The 15,308-nt window shown below is 44.1% G+C and overlaps 1 protein-coding gene across 1 annotated transcript; it reads left to right on the top strand.

Annotated features, from left to right (window-relative positions):
- Positions 1-673: 673 nt before the first annotated feature.
- LOC142311257 (protein spinster homolog 1-like) lies at positions 674-15,087 on the top strand. The gene is made up of 11 exons (XM_075349497.1): positions 674-755; positions 1,622-1,773; positions 2,913-2,982; positions 3,566-3,702; positions 3,794-3,946; positions 4,069-4,258; positions 4,470-4,535; positions 4,864-4,962; positions 7,581-7,752; positions 9,354-9,433; positions 14,831-15,087. Exons 1-10 carry the CDS (start codon positions 693-695, stop codon positions 9,389-9,391), a joined length of 1,140 nt encoding a protein of 379 aa, XP_075205612.1. The 5' UTR covers positions 674-692; the 3' UTR covers positions 9,392-9,433; positions 14,831-15,087.
- Positions 15,088-15,308: the final 221 nt, after the last annotated feature.

The raw sequence follows: 15,308 nt of genomic DNA, 5'->3' as shown, positions 1-15,308 counted from the left end.
AGCAGGACCTGCCCCCGCGGGCTGGAATTTCATCCACCCGTTCAATCATCAGTCTACTGATTCTAGCCTACATAAATCTAGTGACCATCATGGCTTCTTTTATTGGCGCAGGTAGGTAGCCGTACATCGTGTTATGTCAGGCGGCAAGGGTTATCTGGCCCATAGTTATACAGTAAAAAAGGAATAAATCTTCATTCCAAAGAGAAGGCTCATTAGTTTCTGTGACCTCTATTCCTTCTCTGATTACAATAACCTTCATTCTCTGCTCTTTCTTCTGCCAGTGATTCTGCCTAATATGCAAGCCTCCTTCAAGACGGACGACCACATTACTGGATTGATCAGCATAGGTAAAATTTCAATATACAATCCTCTTCTATAGGTCACTAGTGAGGACAACAATTACTCCAGACTGGAATCTCCTGACATCATAAGGTTCCACTTTGGTAGAGTTCACACGATGGCCGCCTGCAAGTCTTTATAGTTACCAATAATGCAAAAAGTGATGAGGACGAGAGAAGTTTTTAAGTGCAAAACTTTAAATAATCCTCAAATATAAAAAAAATGTAACAATAATTTCTATTGACTGCAACCTCTTGTTTCTTTCTTCCCTTTTTTTAGTATTCATGGGCAGCTACGTGCTGAGTGCCCTCGTCTATGGATATCTGGGTGACCGCTGCAACAGGATATGGATCATGTGTGTAGGGATGACCATCTGGTCCGTCGTAGAGTTCTACATTTCCTTCATTCCCGATGAGGTAAGCTGACTATAAACCCAATTGGTAGAAGCTTAAAGTCTTAAGTCTCATGCTGACGTCTGTGGATCGTGATCCTATCATGGACTGTGTGTCTCCAGAACCAAGCATGGCAGCTTCATAGAAATGTGCGAGGTTGTGTGGGGGTTTCCAAATGTTTTTGGGTGATTCATCAATTGCAACTTTTTAAAAAGCTGACGTTTTTTTGTTGATTATATCCCAGCCTCCCCCTCCGCTGTCATATTAATGATATTATGTATGTCTGAATTTTTTTTTATTAAATCTTGTGTCGTTTTAGAGCATTTTTGGGCTAAAAAATATAAAAAAAAAAAGGTTAAAGACAAAAATAATGACTGATTTGCACAAACATTCATGAACTGTGCGCACAACTCTAAAGAATTTGGCCCACATAATTAAACGTGACAAAAAAACAAGCTTACCTAAAAAAATGCAAAGGGTGAATCTGATCGGGTTCTTTTAGCGCCCAATAATATGGCCGTCATAATGGGGCTTACAAGGGTAGACACGCGGCTCACTCATAATACAAACTAGGAAATCAGCTTTACGCCTCATGCAGACGTCTTTGGATCGCGGTCTGATCATCATCAGGCCGCGAGTCTGAGTGTTGCTATCACGCTGGGGTCTGCTGGCCCGCGGACTGTCCATGCATTACGGTCTGTGATCCACATACATCTGCATGAGCCCTAAAGCCTCACACTTTAGATCAGTATTTTTCATTGGTATTTGCAAAACAAAAGCCGGAGTGGGTCCAAAATTTGGGAAAGTTGGAAATCTTTCTTTAATGGAATTTCTTCAGGAATCTAAAAAAAAGTCTTAAATAGTCACAATTTTTTTTTGTGTTTTCTCAGAATTTTATACAATATCTAGTACTTAAAGCATTGTTAGGAGCTGCAGAGGCAAGCTTTTCTACACTTGCCCCCTCAATCATTGACAACCTCTTTGTGGAAGACAAGCGCAGCCGCATGCTGTCCATCTTTAACGTGGCAGTGCCTCTTGGCTGGTGAGTGAAGACCTATTTATATTATTTTAAGAAAGGAATCTGTCACAATTCATGTCTATCTCTGCTGTTGCAGAGTTGTCATTGATGCCTGTTCTGGCGGTCAATGTTTTCCGGAGCGTATCCGGTGGGAGGAGTCTGTCCCTCTGTGCCTCGTTTCCGGGATCACGGCGCCTTATTAAAGTGTCATTTCCATCAGATTGGCGCCAGTTATAGTTCTATCAGCAGTGTGCTCACTGGTCCCTGTAAGTTTGCTTGATCCTGTCTGTCTACCTTGTCTGCCCTCCCTGACTCCCGACCTCCTTACTGTTTCCATCCTCCCTGACTCCTGGCCTCCTTACTGCGTCCACCCTCCCTGACTCCCGACCTCCTTACTGTTTCCATCCTCCCTGACTCCTGGCCTCCTTACTGCGTCCATCCTCCCTGACTCTCGGCCTCCTTACTGCGTCCATCGTCTCTGACTCTCAGCCTCCTTACTACGTCCATCCTCTCTGACTCCCCTCCTCCCTCTCCGGCCCCTTCTCTGTTGTTCCGGCTCTGTGTTCTCCCACTACTATCTGCTCTCCCGGTTCCCGACCTCGGCTTGATACTGACTCCGGTATAGTTCTCCGGTCCGTGACGATACCTTTCGGCTTCAAACCCGGCTCTCCCTTGACTCTGGCTTCACCTTCTCCTTGGTACTGCGTGATCTCCTGGCTCTGACTTCAGCTTGCACAACTTTCCCCGATGGAGCCACAGGTAGAGATAGTGACACCTAGTGGATTCATCACCACCCTGCGTATACCAGGAGTTCCGGCTCCCCCTACTGGTATATTACAGAATCATAGCTAAACCGTCATAAAGCAATTCAGACAAGGCGGATTTGCTATGGACTTATTTTTGGGTGGGATTCTGCTCTGCAGATGCATCAGGGAATATGCTTATTTCTCCTCCTTAATTCACTGATGAAATCTGTGTTCAATGACAAGACAGGTTTGTGGCTCTATGGGGATCAGGGAACAGTTGCTGCTCATAGAAGTCTATGGAGGGGGCGGAGTTGGAAGGAGGAGCCAGAGAAACACACTCACATATTTAAATGTTTATCTAAACACACGTTTATATGTGTGCACAAATGATGACAACTTTATTTTTCCCTATTACAGTGGCCTTGGTTACGTTATTGGATCTACAGTGACAAATGCACTCGGTGGTAACTGGCATTGGGCCTTACGGGTAAGTAATAGGTCTGAGGGATCTTGTGGAAAATCTGTAAATCTTAATTATAATTCCTATACGGAATTAAAGGAAATCTAGAAGGCTTTTGGTGTTTAATCAGTAGGGGCAGAGGACCTGATTCCAGTGATGTGTCTCTTACTGCTCCTTGTAGTTGTTTTTACCAGCAGGAGATTATGAGGAGGGGACTAGTTGTCTTGTGCCATGTAGTCCTCCTGTTCTGTCCCCATCACTGATTGGCAGCTTTCTGCCTATGTACAGTGTACACAAAGAAAGCTGCCAATCACTGATGTAGGTGGGGTTATGCAGAGCTCAACATTTAGAGATCTGCTAAATCTGCAGAAGAGAAAACAGGGATTTTATCAAAACTACAGCAAGCAGACCAGTTAGTGGCACATCGCTGGAATCGTGGTCTCTGTCCTCACATTATGCTGCTCTCAGATGTGCAGAGAAAGACCGTTTAGCGGATTCTCTTTAATGGATCCCCTTCCACAACAGTTTATTAAACCGGGCTGTGGTCATGTCCTTTTTGTGATGACACCAGTGTGTATGTAATGTCTAATGTTTCTCTTTGTCTACACAGATCCCCCCTGCTCTGAGCATTTTAGGAGTCCTGCTAATGATCATCTTAGTAAAGGAACCTTCCAGAGGAGCTGCCGATAACAGAAAATCCTTCAGCCTCAAAACATGGTTATCAGATATGAAGCAAATATCAAAGAAGTAAGTGTGTTGTGTGCATTGTTTGATGTCAGGGATCTACCCCGTGACTTCTGCGTTATTGACATGTTTTTTCCTTTTTCACTTTCTGCAGACGAAGTTTTATATTTTGCACACTTGGGACGACAACTGTACATTTTACAGTCGGTGCCATCGGCTTCTGGGCTCCTGAGTTCCTGCTGCGGGCCCGGAAAATCTTAGAAGAGACCGCGCCGTGTCAGACCGCCGTCTGCAACTACCATGACAGGTACAAGTTTCACAGACTTTAACTTGACGATTACTGGAGGGAATTTAATTTCCCCCTACAACAATGTTCTTTTTATATTTGATTCTTCGTGCTCTTTTACTCATCTCTTTACTTCTTTGCAGTATGATTTTCGGCATCCTTACCGTCGTCGCTGGTATCATTGGAGTTGTAGCAGGGGTGGAGATAGCCAAAAGATTCAAGAAATACAACCCAAGGGCCGACCCGTTAGTTTGCGGGTTTGGCATGCTGGGCTCGGCCATTTTCTTGTTTGTGGCTATTTATTTGGCAAATATTAGCCTTGTGGCCACTTATGTAAGTACCTGATGATTGCTTTGATCCCCTTACTGGGTCTGGGCTATAGGAGCGATGTATTGAGCTGTAGAAATCATAGACCATGGCGGGGGCGGTCTATGAATGAATGGAAACTGGGGGGATGAATGGATTAAAAAGTCAAACTATATAAATGATAGAAAAGTGCGCAAGAAACTAAAGTGTATATTATATTGTTCTTTACTCTCTGCAGGTTTTGATATTCATCGGAGATATACTACTTATGATGAATTTTTCCATTGCTGCTGATATTCGTCTGGTGAGTGGAGAAAACCGCTAAACTTATCATAGCTAAAATTACATTTATGTAGTCAGTCTGTACGTTCTGCTTCATCCATCTAATACCCCATAATCCTGACTGTATCCAAGTGTTTGTTCCCAACTAAAATCCAAAATAGACCTGATGCCAGGTGATTAAAAACGTCTTTATTAAAGTCTCAGTACACAACGCGTTTCGGGGCCCCTTCCTCAGTCCAGGATGACTGCCCTGTATTTACATGTTATGTATATTCACTTTGTCCGCGTTGTCTTGTCTCGTTGGGTTCAGTGTCTTCCTTTTACTCACCCAGAATATTCTCTTCTTTCAGTATGTGGTGTCTCCCGTAAGACGAACAACGGCACAGGCCATGTCCATGATGATAACCCACTTGTTCGGGGATGCCATAAGCCCCCTTATCATCGGAGGGGTAAGTAGTTGTTACATATACTCATATCACTTTATGGCTACATTCACACATTTGTTCCTTTCTTACATCCTTGCAAAATGGACCATTTTTCTCTTGTGTCATCCGTGTTGCATCCATTTTTTCACATCTGTTTTTGAAAAAATTAAGAAGTAGTCTATATGAACGTTTATTTATCCATAGACTCTAAATAATGGAGCAATGGATGGAAAACTCAAGTACAAAGTATGTCTTCCTTTCTCTGTCTGTTTTTAACAGATTCCTATAGACTTTATTTCAGAAATCAATAGTACACATGAAAATATAAAGAATTGGAAAATATATTTTCAGAGCAAAAATCTTCTTCCTCCTCCCGAACTGATCATCTATTCTCAAAATTCTCAATTCCTGGGTAAAATCTGTATTCAGTGAAGACAGATTCTCACATTACTGGGACAGGACATGACAGTTGGTGCTTATAACATTCTGTGGAGAAGGGGAGGAGCTAGAGGCAGAGCTCCTCCCATCTACATAGAATCTAATCGGCAGCAAGGACCATCTTCTATCCTAGTAATTTAAAATTCTGTTTTCACCAAATAAACATTTTATGTGTGATCTAAGAATTTTAGAAATGTATGGAGGAGAAAGAAACAGATTTATCTGACAAGATTTATTATAACGTTACTTATTTTTACGTGTACTATTGTTTATTTAGATTTACCTGATAAGATGTATTAAAGATTTGCTTATTTTTCTGTCTACTATTGTGTATGTATATATATATATATATATATATATATATATATATATATATATATATCAGTATATTAATATGATGACGGTTACTCTTTAATGGCCGAGTCTGAGAATACAACACAATCTCAGTCTCACGGACCAGAGACACGGATGAGGTTTTAAAACAGATATGTGTTTGTATCAAGAAAAAGTCGGACAACACACGGACTTCTATAGCAGATGTGACTGCAGCCATGCAATGAGGTCTGATTGATACAGTACTTTATGTACCTCTGTAGTCTACATAGAGCACCCTAACAGTATATATGGATGTAGCCGATATTGAATGAGCTTGGGAGGCTCACTGTAGTCTTATCATAACTTAATTAAAGGGGTTATCCAGGACTATTTTTTTTTTTACTATGGGCTTTAGCACTAACAGGCAGTTAGATCCTACCTGCCTATAGTGACTGGAGCCAAACTCTACCGGCACAGAGTGCTCTTACCCATGATTCAGTTGCTTCCGCTGATGTCACATCGATAGAGCAGCGTCTTCTCTTCCTCTCTGCTCTATCGACAACGTGTGACTGCTGATGTCATATTGATCGACAGCCGGCTCCACACTGCCTAACTGCGGGGAGCTGTCGGCATGAGGTTGGCAGTCACGCCCCATTAAAAGATCCGCCCGGAAGAAAAAGAATGGCTCTGTTGACATGGAGCAGCAGAATCGCCGGCAGGACTGGTCAGTGCCTCCTCAGACCCGGCGCCGGGTAGAACAGCCAGGTAGTTACTTGTTAGTTTTTAGGCCCATAGTAAAAAAAAAACATAAAATAGTCCTGGACAACCACTTTAAGCAATTAGCTAATTTATTTTGCATTAGGGTGGTCATATTTAGCAATATGAAGGAATGCTACTAGGAACGTTGTGTCCTGCAAATGAATGTTTGTGGTGTAATGATCGTTTATTTGGTAAATACTATTACAGCAAACAATTCAGGACACAGTAGCAGTACCACACACATACAGTACCCAGAGAGACTATGTATGTGTTGAGGAGACCCATTGGATCAAATACTTAATTAACCTTTTGACAGGGGATTGTGGGAAGTATGTCAATTTGCTTTACATGAGTCAGGTTTTCAGATATAACTAACATGGCCACCGATGACATCATAGACCCTCCCATCAGCATGGATCCACCAGATGACAACATAGACCCTCCTACCAGCATCACTATGGATCTGTCCAATGACATCATAGACCCGCCTATGATGACGCCCACCAATCAGCTCATGGACTAATACATTGTTCAACCCACTGACCAATGGACACATCCAAGTATGCCCACTGTAGGGCTGAACATGCCCCTTTTCCTAGTTTTTATAAGAGCATGTTTTTGGAATAAATCAGTCAGTTCTGGGCCAACCTCGATCGAGGAAAGATGAATATCCGACTGTGCGTGTCTGATGTCATTTTTCAAGCATGCACTCAATCCAACATTAATTAGAATCAGGCAGTAGGCAATGAGTGAACCCTAGATAAGTGTTCACCCTAACATATGGAAGCTGTGCACAAGCAAACTATTCATCCCCTGTGTGCATGCGGCAGAACTCCAAAGACACGATGTCCTGGAGTCATGTCATAGAGTATGTGCTAGAGGAGGATGTCACATGAGTCCTGTCTCCAGACAATGTGTAGTACTGGAGCTGAGGACATTTGGACCAGTTCTCTTCATAGTTGGGAGGATGGAAGCTCGTCCGCCATGTGCAGTGACGCACCTGCTCTTTTTATGACCACCAGGTTTCCTTGATATCCATTGAATGCTATCAGGGTAAATATGTTTAGCCAATTATGGTTTGTTTTTTTTTCATTAACCATACATAACTATTTATTTTCTTTTATCTTCAGATATCCAACCTCACCAAAAGACTAGATCTGTACTCGACTCTTTGGAGTTTTCGCAGTCTGCAGTACGCCCTCATGGCTTGTTCCTTTGTGGTGATCCTCGGAGGAGGATTCTTTCTACTATCTTCCTTCTATATTGAAAAAGATCGTGAGAAGGCAGAGATGGTGGATGAAGGTACGTGCAGAAATAAGTTCATTATCCACCTGCATTAGCTTTATAATCAGTAAATGTAACACCCAGCATCTTTATAATATATCTATCTCCATAACCTATTGAGTTAACAGACAGAAGCGGTTAAACAGCAAAGCTGCTGTTAACTCATTATTATGACAAAGCTAGCTTTATCCTAAGTGTGATACTTCCCTCCTGATTATGGGGCTGTTAATATGACATCAATTGTATTTTGAAATAACAAACAAATGAAAAAAAGATGCTGTGTATTTTTGGTGGAATCTGCTTTAACCCTAGAACGCGCAAGCAATTCAATCTACCATAGAAAACAAAGGACCTAGCAGGCCTGCGAGGCCCAAGGTATGCGTTCTAGGGTTAAAGTGAACCTGTCACTTGCCATAAATATGCATTTTTTTACCCAGTATAAATGTCCTTTTCTCCTGAATCCAGTGTTTTCTTCTTTTGTCCTTGTATCTCCTCGTTTCTCTTGAATGTTCCTCCTTTCCTGTAAATGTATCTAATATTTTAGACAACTGGGCATTGTCATCAAGTTTTTCCTTAAAAAGAGAATTTAGAGGGTCACGCCCACTTGGCAAAACAAAAACAAAACTAGATTTATATAATGGGAAAAGGGGGCCATTTCTCAAGAATTGAGAATCACAAACAGCGAACATTGAGGAAAGCAACGGTATTTCCAACAGGTTAAAAAAAATGGCAAATGTCAGGGTCATCTTGATCAATTTGTTTGACATTTACAAATTTTACAAAAAAACAAAAATTAAGAAGAAATGTAAATTAGGGAGGACAAAAGGAGGGAAGAATGGGGTAACAATGGGAAGTTACAGGGAAGAAAGTAAAGTCAAGTCTGGTCATTATTATTAGTAATAAAACAAGTTTTGTAATTTTGCATTTTTTACATACTATTTGTAAACATTAAATTTGGTACATATCTGGCATATTTTATTACTACATCTATTTTAGCTTTTAAGTTGTGGGTTTATGTTGTGTAAAAAAATCCCCACAAACTCTTAATTCATCTAACTAAATATCTTTTAGAAATATTTTACCTAATCGCAAAGTTGAACTGAGATTATATATATATATATATATATATATATATATATTGTGCATCAATATCCATTCAATTACTTTTGATATTGGTGTAGGTATGATTTGCTTCCATTGTGTTGCGATTACATGTTTAGTAGCAAAAAAGATATAACAAGAGAATTTTCATAATTTGGGTGGGATTTCTTCTAAACCTCATGAGAATAATGCTAATTGTAAGTGTAATATTTGGTTTAGAAATTCATAGGAGTAAGGTCAAAGTTTCTTTCCATAATTCCATTAATAATGGACAACTCCAAAGAATGTGTATAATTTCTCCCAGTATAACAGTCTCTGCAGCATAGAGGAGATTGGGAAGGAAATGCTCGGAGGAGTGTCATTGGAGTAAAGTATCACCTTAGCATAATTTTATAGTGTGTGTCACATAGTGATAGACTATGTTAGCTTTACTGCTTTAGTGTATATATATAGAGAATACTTCTGTATAATTTTTTATCAAAATATTTTTTTATCTTGTTTCTATTTCTTCTTTATAGATTGCGTCCTGGAGGACGTAATAGTTACATCTCCATAAATTAGAATTTTTTTTACGGCTGAGCCTGACGGAAATGTAAAGGTAAGAAAAGATGGGAATGTTCAGACTATGTATTTTCACCAATATTAACTTAATTCTTGGCAAGGAGAATATATTTGTGAGAACAAATTCAATTCTAGACAGAGTTTTATATCAGAGTAGTGTGTGAACGCCCTTTAAGAGGTATTTGGTATTAAAACGCAACTCTGAAAACATGGGGGCTGGATATTAGTAGCATCATTTGGGGTAGTGCATTACAGTAAAATGGCGCAGCATGAGAAAAGTCTTGGAGACGGAGGTATGAGTAGAGTTGAGCGCTGTTCGAGGTTCGCGTGATTTTGGGGGGTGTTCTAGATCGAACTAGAACTCGAGCTTTTTGCTAAAAGCTCGATAGTTCTAGATACGTTCGAGAACGGTTCTATCACCAAAAGCAGGGCTTTTGACAGCTACAGTGTGCAGGAGCCATCGCTGGCAGCCTGCCAGAAGCTGATAACCAAGATAAACATCGGATATCCAAGCAAAGCGCTTTGGTTAGTAACCCGATATTTATCCTGGTTACGTGTGCAGGGAGCCGACACTTCCCCGCTGGGCTCCGCCCCCTCCTGCTCTCGGCATGTACACACACACACACACACACTTGAAGTGATGGCCCAGGGAGGCCTCTGGCTGTGTAGTCGTGGCGGCGGTAGCTTTCAGGCACACCCCTGGCTCCATCACTCCTTTAATGTTGGGGACTGGCTCAGTGGAACAGTGTGTGTCGGTATCTTCGTCCGGTAGTACACAAACAGTCCTCAGGCAAAAGTTGCTTGCAATAAAAGATAACATTTATTGGCACCATACAAATCCGGACAGCAAATACGGCAGTTTCTGTGGAGCTGGGGACAACCTGTCCAAACGCGCCCTCTAGTGGGGATATGCCCTGGGTACTCCGCTTCTCCGGGCTCCCACTCCTAGGTCAAGCACACACCGGACCCACACCAGCGGAATCAGACCTCTGAGGTTGCGTACTCCTCCGTTACTCCGGCGTCCCCTGATGTTCCGCTCATACACACTGCCACCGATGGTCACACACTGCTGTCCCGGATCCGACTCCCTTCACACACACAGACCTTCCCTAGTCATCCAGCCGACTCCTCCTCCCCGGTGGCAACAGCCGTCCCACCCGGCCACTAGGGGGTGCCCTAACACTAAAATACAATACAGTATAAAAGAATATAACACTTTTATTAATAACATTTCCGGAAGATGTTTCCTTTGTAGGGGGTTATGAACACCCACTACATACCTCCCCTCTTAAAACCCGAGCCTCCCGGCAAGGCTCTTAACTATAACCACACATTAAAACATAAAAACCTTTTAGGTCAGTCCACAACAACAGCGGCACCAGTTCAGCGGCGCTCCCGGTCCTTAGGGGCGCTCGCCGGCGCAGCAGCGCTCCCGGTCTCTTGGTAGCGCCCGGAGGCTCAACAGCACTCCCGGTCTTAGATGGCGCCCGGAGGCTCAACAGCGCTCCCGGTCTTTCGATGGCGCCCGGAGACGCAACAGGGATAACAACTTGCAACAAAACTTTTGCCGGCTAAACAACAGCACCGGACTTTAAACAGGTGGACTGTAGGAACTTACTCTGGGGGCCAGGCCCGCTTCCACTCCTCCGCTTGTGCCTGGATGTACGCTCCCAGAGACTGTCCCGGCTGGCGGCGGATCCTCCGAAAGGACACGGGGGCAAAAGGTGGCCAGCTCCTCTGGTTGCCCCGACATGTTCATCTCTGTCTCTATCTCTGCTTGCTGTGCAACCACTGGCGACGGCGTCAACGCTGAGACTGAGGAAAGAGGAGGCGGGCCTTTGTTTCCCGCTCTTAAACAGAATCCTCCCCCAGCCTCACGCATCATCTTGACTCCTCCGCGGCGGTACTTCTTTTTATTCCGAACACCGCCCACTCCGTATGTCTTCAATGCCCTGGGACTGGCGCTTCCCCTCTTTGGGCGGAGTACTCTGTGCCTCTTCCTCGGCACCGGCCAGCCCCAGGCTCTTCTTTCGGCGCCAACTTTTCGCGCCTTTTCTTCCTCAGCTTTACAGATAACGGCCCTCTCGCCGCCATCTTGTGCCCTGTCAAACGCCTGGGGCACTTCTTCCTCCCACCATGGGACTGGAAATCTTCTCTCATAGCCCGGATACGGTGCACTCGGCACTACTTGGTCTCCGGCTTCTTGGGTTCCTGGCAGGGGAATCGCATCCTGCCGACTACGCCACATGAAGTGATGGACCAGGGAGGCCTCTGGCTGTGTAGTCGTGGCGGCGGTAGCTTTCAGGCACACCCCTGGCTCCATCACTCCTTTAATGTTGGGGACTGGCTCAGTGGAACAGTGTGTGTCGGTATCTTCATCCGGTAGTACACAAACAGTCCTCAGGCAAAAGTTGCTTGCAATAAAAGATAACATTTATTGGCACCATACAAATCCGGACAGCAAATACGGCAGTTTCTGTGGAGCTGGGGACAACCTGTCCAAACGCGCCCTCTAGTGGGGATATGCCCTGGGTACTCCGCTTCTCCGGGCTCCCACTCCTAGGTCAAGCACACACCGGACCCACACCAGCGGAATCAGACCTCTGAGGTTGCGTACTCCTCCGTTACTCCGGCGTCCCCTGATGTTCCGCTCATACACACTGCCACCGATGTTCACACACTGCTGTCCCGGATCCGACTCCCTTCACACACACAGACCTTCCCTAGTCATCCAGCCGACTCCTCCTCCCCGGTGGCAACAGCCGTCCCACCCGGCCACTAGGGGGTGCCCTAACACTAAAATACAATACAGTATAAAAGAATATAACACTTTTATTAATAACATTTCCGGAAGATGTTTCCTTTGTAGGGGGTTATGAACACCCACTACACACTCACCTGTCCCCAGCCATGCAGTCCCCGGCACTGAGGTCCTCAGCTCCACATGGCGCCGCTAGGCTCCACCCACTTCGCACTCCGCCGCCCGCACACATTACCCTGCTTAGCTCCACCCACTTTGCACTCTGGCGCCCGAACACATGGCCTCGCTAAGCTCCACCCACCTCGCACTCCGCACACATTACCCCGCTTAGCTCCACCCACCTTGCACTCCGCACACGTGGCCCCGCTTAGCTCCACCCACCTCGTACTCTGCACACATTACCCCGCTTAGCTCCACCCACCTCGCACTTTGCACACATGGCCCCGCTTAGCTCCACTCACCTCGCACTCCACACACATTACCCCGCTGGGCTCCGCCCACCTCACACTCCGCACACATGGCCCCGCTTAGCTCCACCCACCTCGTACTCTGCACACATTACCCCGCTTAGCTCCACCCACCTCGCACTCTGCACACATGGCCCCGCTTAGCTCCACCCACCTCGCACTCCGCACACATGGCCCCGCTCGGCTTACCTGCGTTGACGATATCCTGCCCTCCCGACCTCAGTGCTGTCACTGTCTTCTCTGCCCGCTGCTTGTCACACCTCTTCTCGCTGCAGAGCCGAGACTATGACTTGCGGTGACGTCACGGGCTCCCGGGATACTTGGCTGTGAAGGCGGTGGGCATAGAAGTCAGTGACAGTGCTGCTGTCAGCAGTGCAGGAGATCGTCACCGCAGGTAATGTACCTCGCTTCTGACAGCAGCACTCGTCATGCCCTGTAGTGACCTGGGCTGACCTATTGATGTTAGCTCAAGTCACTGCATTGCTCTCCCAGCCAATGGGGAACATTCTGTTCTTCATTGACTGGGACATTGACTATGGTATGGATCGTCATGGTAACCGCTTGGATTACAGCAGACCTGGATTTGTTTTTCTTTCTAATAAATTGGTGAAAGAGGGAATGTATTGGGAAGTGTTTTTTTAAATAAAAATGTGTTTGTCGTCTATTTTTTTTTTTTTATTACTGACTGGTTTGGTGATGTCGGGTATCTGATAGACGCCTGACCTCACAAACCCCAGGGCTTGATGCCAGGTGACATTACACATCTGGTATTAACCCCGTATATTACCCCGTTTGCCACCGCACCAGGGCACGGGATGAGCTGGAGCGAAGCACTAGGATTGGTGCATCTAATGGATGCGCCACTTCTGGGGCGCCTGCGGCCTGCTATTTTTAGGCTGGGGAGAGTCCAATACCCATGGACCTCCCTAGTCTGAGAATATCAGACCCCAGCTGTCCGCTTTACCTTGGCTGGTGATCCAATTTTGGGGGGACCCCACGTGTTTTTTTTTTTAATTATTTATTTAATTTAAAATAACAGCGTGGGGTGCCCTCAGTTTTGGATTACCAGCCAAGGTGAAGCTGCCAGCTGTGGTCTGCAGGCTGCAGCCGTCTGCTTTGCCCTAGCTGGCTATCAAAAATGGGGGGACCCAACGTCATTTTTTTTTAACTATTTTTTTAAATAAAAAAAATGAATGGGCCTCCCTGTATTTTGATTCCCAGCCAAGGTAACGCCAGGCAGATGTGGGTGGCAACCCATAGCTGTCTGCTTTATCTGCGCTGAGAATCAAAAATAACGCGGAGCGCTACGTCATTTTTTTTAAAGATTTATTTTTACAGCACTGTGATGTCAGGCAATCAAAATACAGGGAAGCCCTTTTTGTTTTTCGTTATTTAAATAAATAATTAAAAAAAATATATATATGGGCTGCCGCTGCATTTTTTGTATTGCTAGTTATTTCACAATAACGTTTGCTTTTAGATATAGTTTCTTTAGATAAGTTCATGAAGACTCTTATGTCTTGGTATGGACCTGGCAAAATCTTATTTCTCTTTAAGTTATTTGTAAGTCCTTAGTTTAAAAGAAATGCAAACAGAATATCACATTGCGAGGTTATTCCTTAGGTATAAATCTTGACCTCAGTAGCCTTATGTGCACAATCTATAGTAAGCTCCAAATCTCTCAGTTGAGGAATTGCACTTTTTATGAGATATTTTAGATTTGATTGCGGTCTATCATTTTGGATAACTCCTGGGATTCCTCTCATTTTTAAGTTATTTTGCAGATTAAGATCTTCTACATGGGCAATTTTTTACCTAAATGCTTTCATTTCGCCTTTAGGTGTTTGTTGGTCTTTTTAATTGGCGATACTTGAGTTTTAGAGGCCTTCAATTTTGTTCTCTGTGCTATCGCTTCTGTGACTGATGCTTTTTAAAGAGGATTGGATGACACTGATTTGATTACCCATATCTATTTTCATGGAGCTTTCAGTGTGAATATTAGTTCTCTAATGTAATTCTCAGAGTCTGGTTGATCTGTACTTCTTAGCTATCCATGAAATGCTTAGTGCCAGACATTATGATACATTCTGAGTCTAGGAATCCACAAGATTATAAGACAGTAACTAATAGTACATTTTGTGACACGTATATATGATATCCAGTTTCCATCTTCAGTCATAATCATTCATATTTATTATTTCTGCAGATCACTATTCCAAAGAGAGGTTTCATCGTGTTCCGTCAGTGAAGATAGAATCCAACCGTATGTGATCACTATTCCACAAGTCGACAACACATCAGAAAAAAAGACAGACTCCGGGCTCGGAGACTCTGTTCTTACTCATGCTTATGACTTTTACTGGACTTTCCGCAGTCAGATGTACTCACAGAACAAGTGAGTTTCCTGCTGCATCAAGAGACAGATTCCGGGCTCGGTCTCTGTTCTCAACCAATGGATTTGACATTTACTGGACTTTCTGCAGTCAGATGTACTCACAGAATGAGTGAGTTTCCTGCTGTATCAGGAGGCAGATTCCGGGCTCGGTCTCTGTTCTCAACCAATGGATTTGACATTTACTGGACTTTCCGCAGTCAGATGTACTCACGGAATGAGTGAGTTTCCTACTGCATCAGGAGGCAGATTCCGGGCTCGGTCTCTGTTCTCAACCAATAGATTTGACATT

This window comes from Anomaloglossus baeobatrachus, chromosome 5 (genome assembly GCF_048569485.1).
Source record: "Anomaloglossus baeobatrachus isolate aAnoBae1 chromosome 5, aAnoBae1.hap1, whole genome shotgun sequence".
Lineage (NCBI taxonomy): Eukaryota > Metazoa > Chordata > Amphibia > Anura > Aromobatidae > Anomaloglossus > Anomaloglossus baeobatrachus.
Note: the sequence above shows the minus strand (reverse complement) of the source record. Positions and strands in the feature narration are given on the sequence as shown.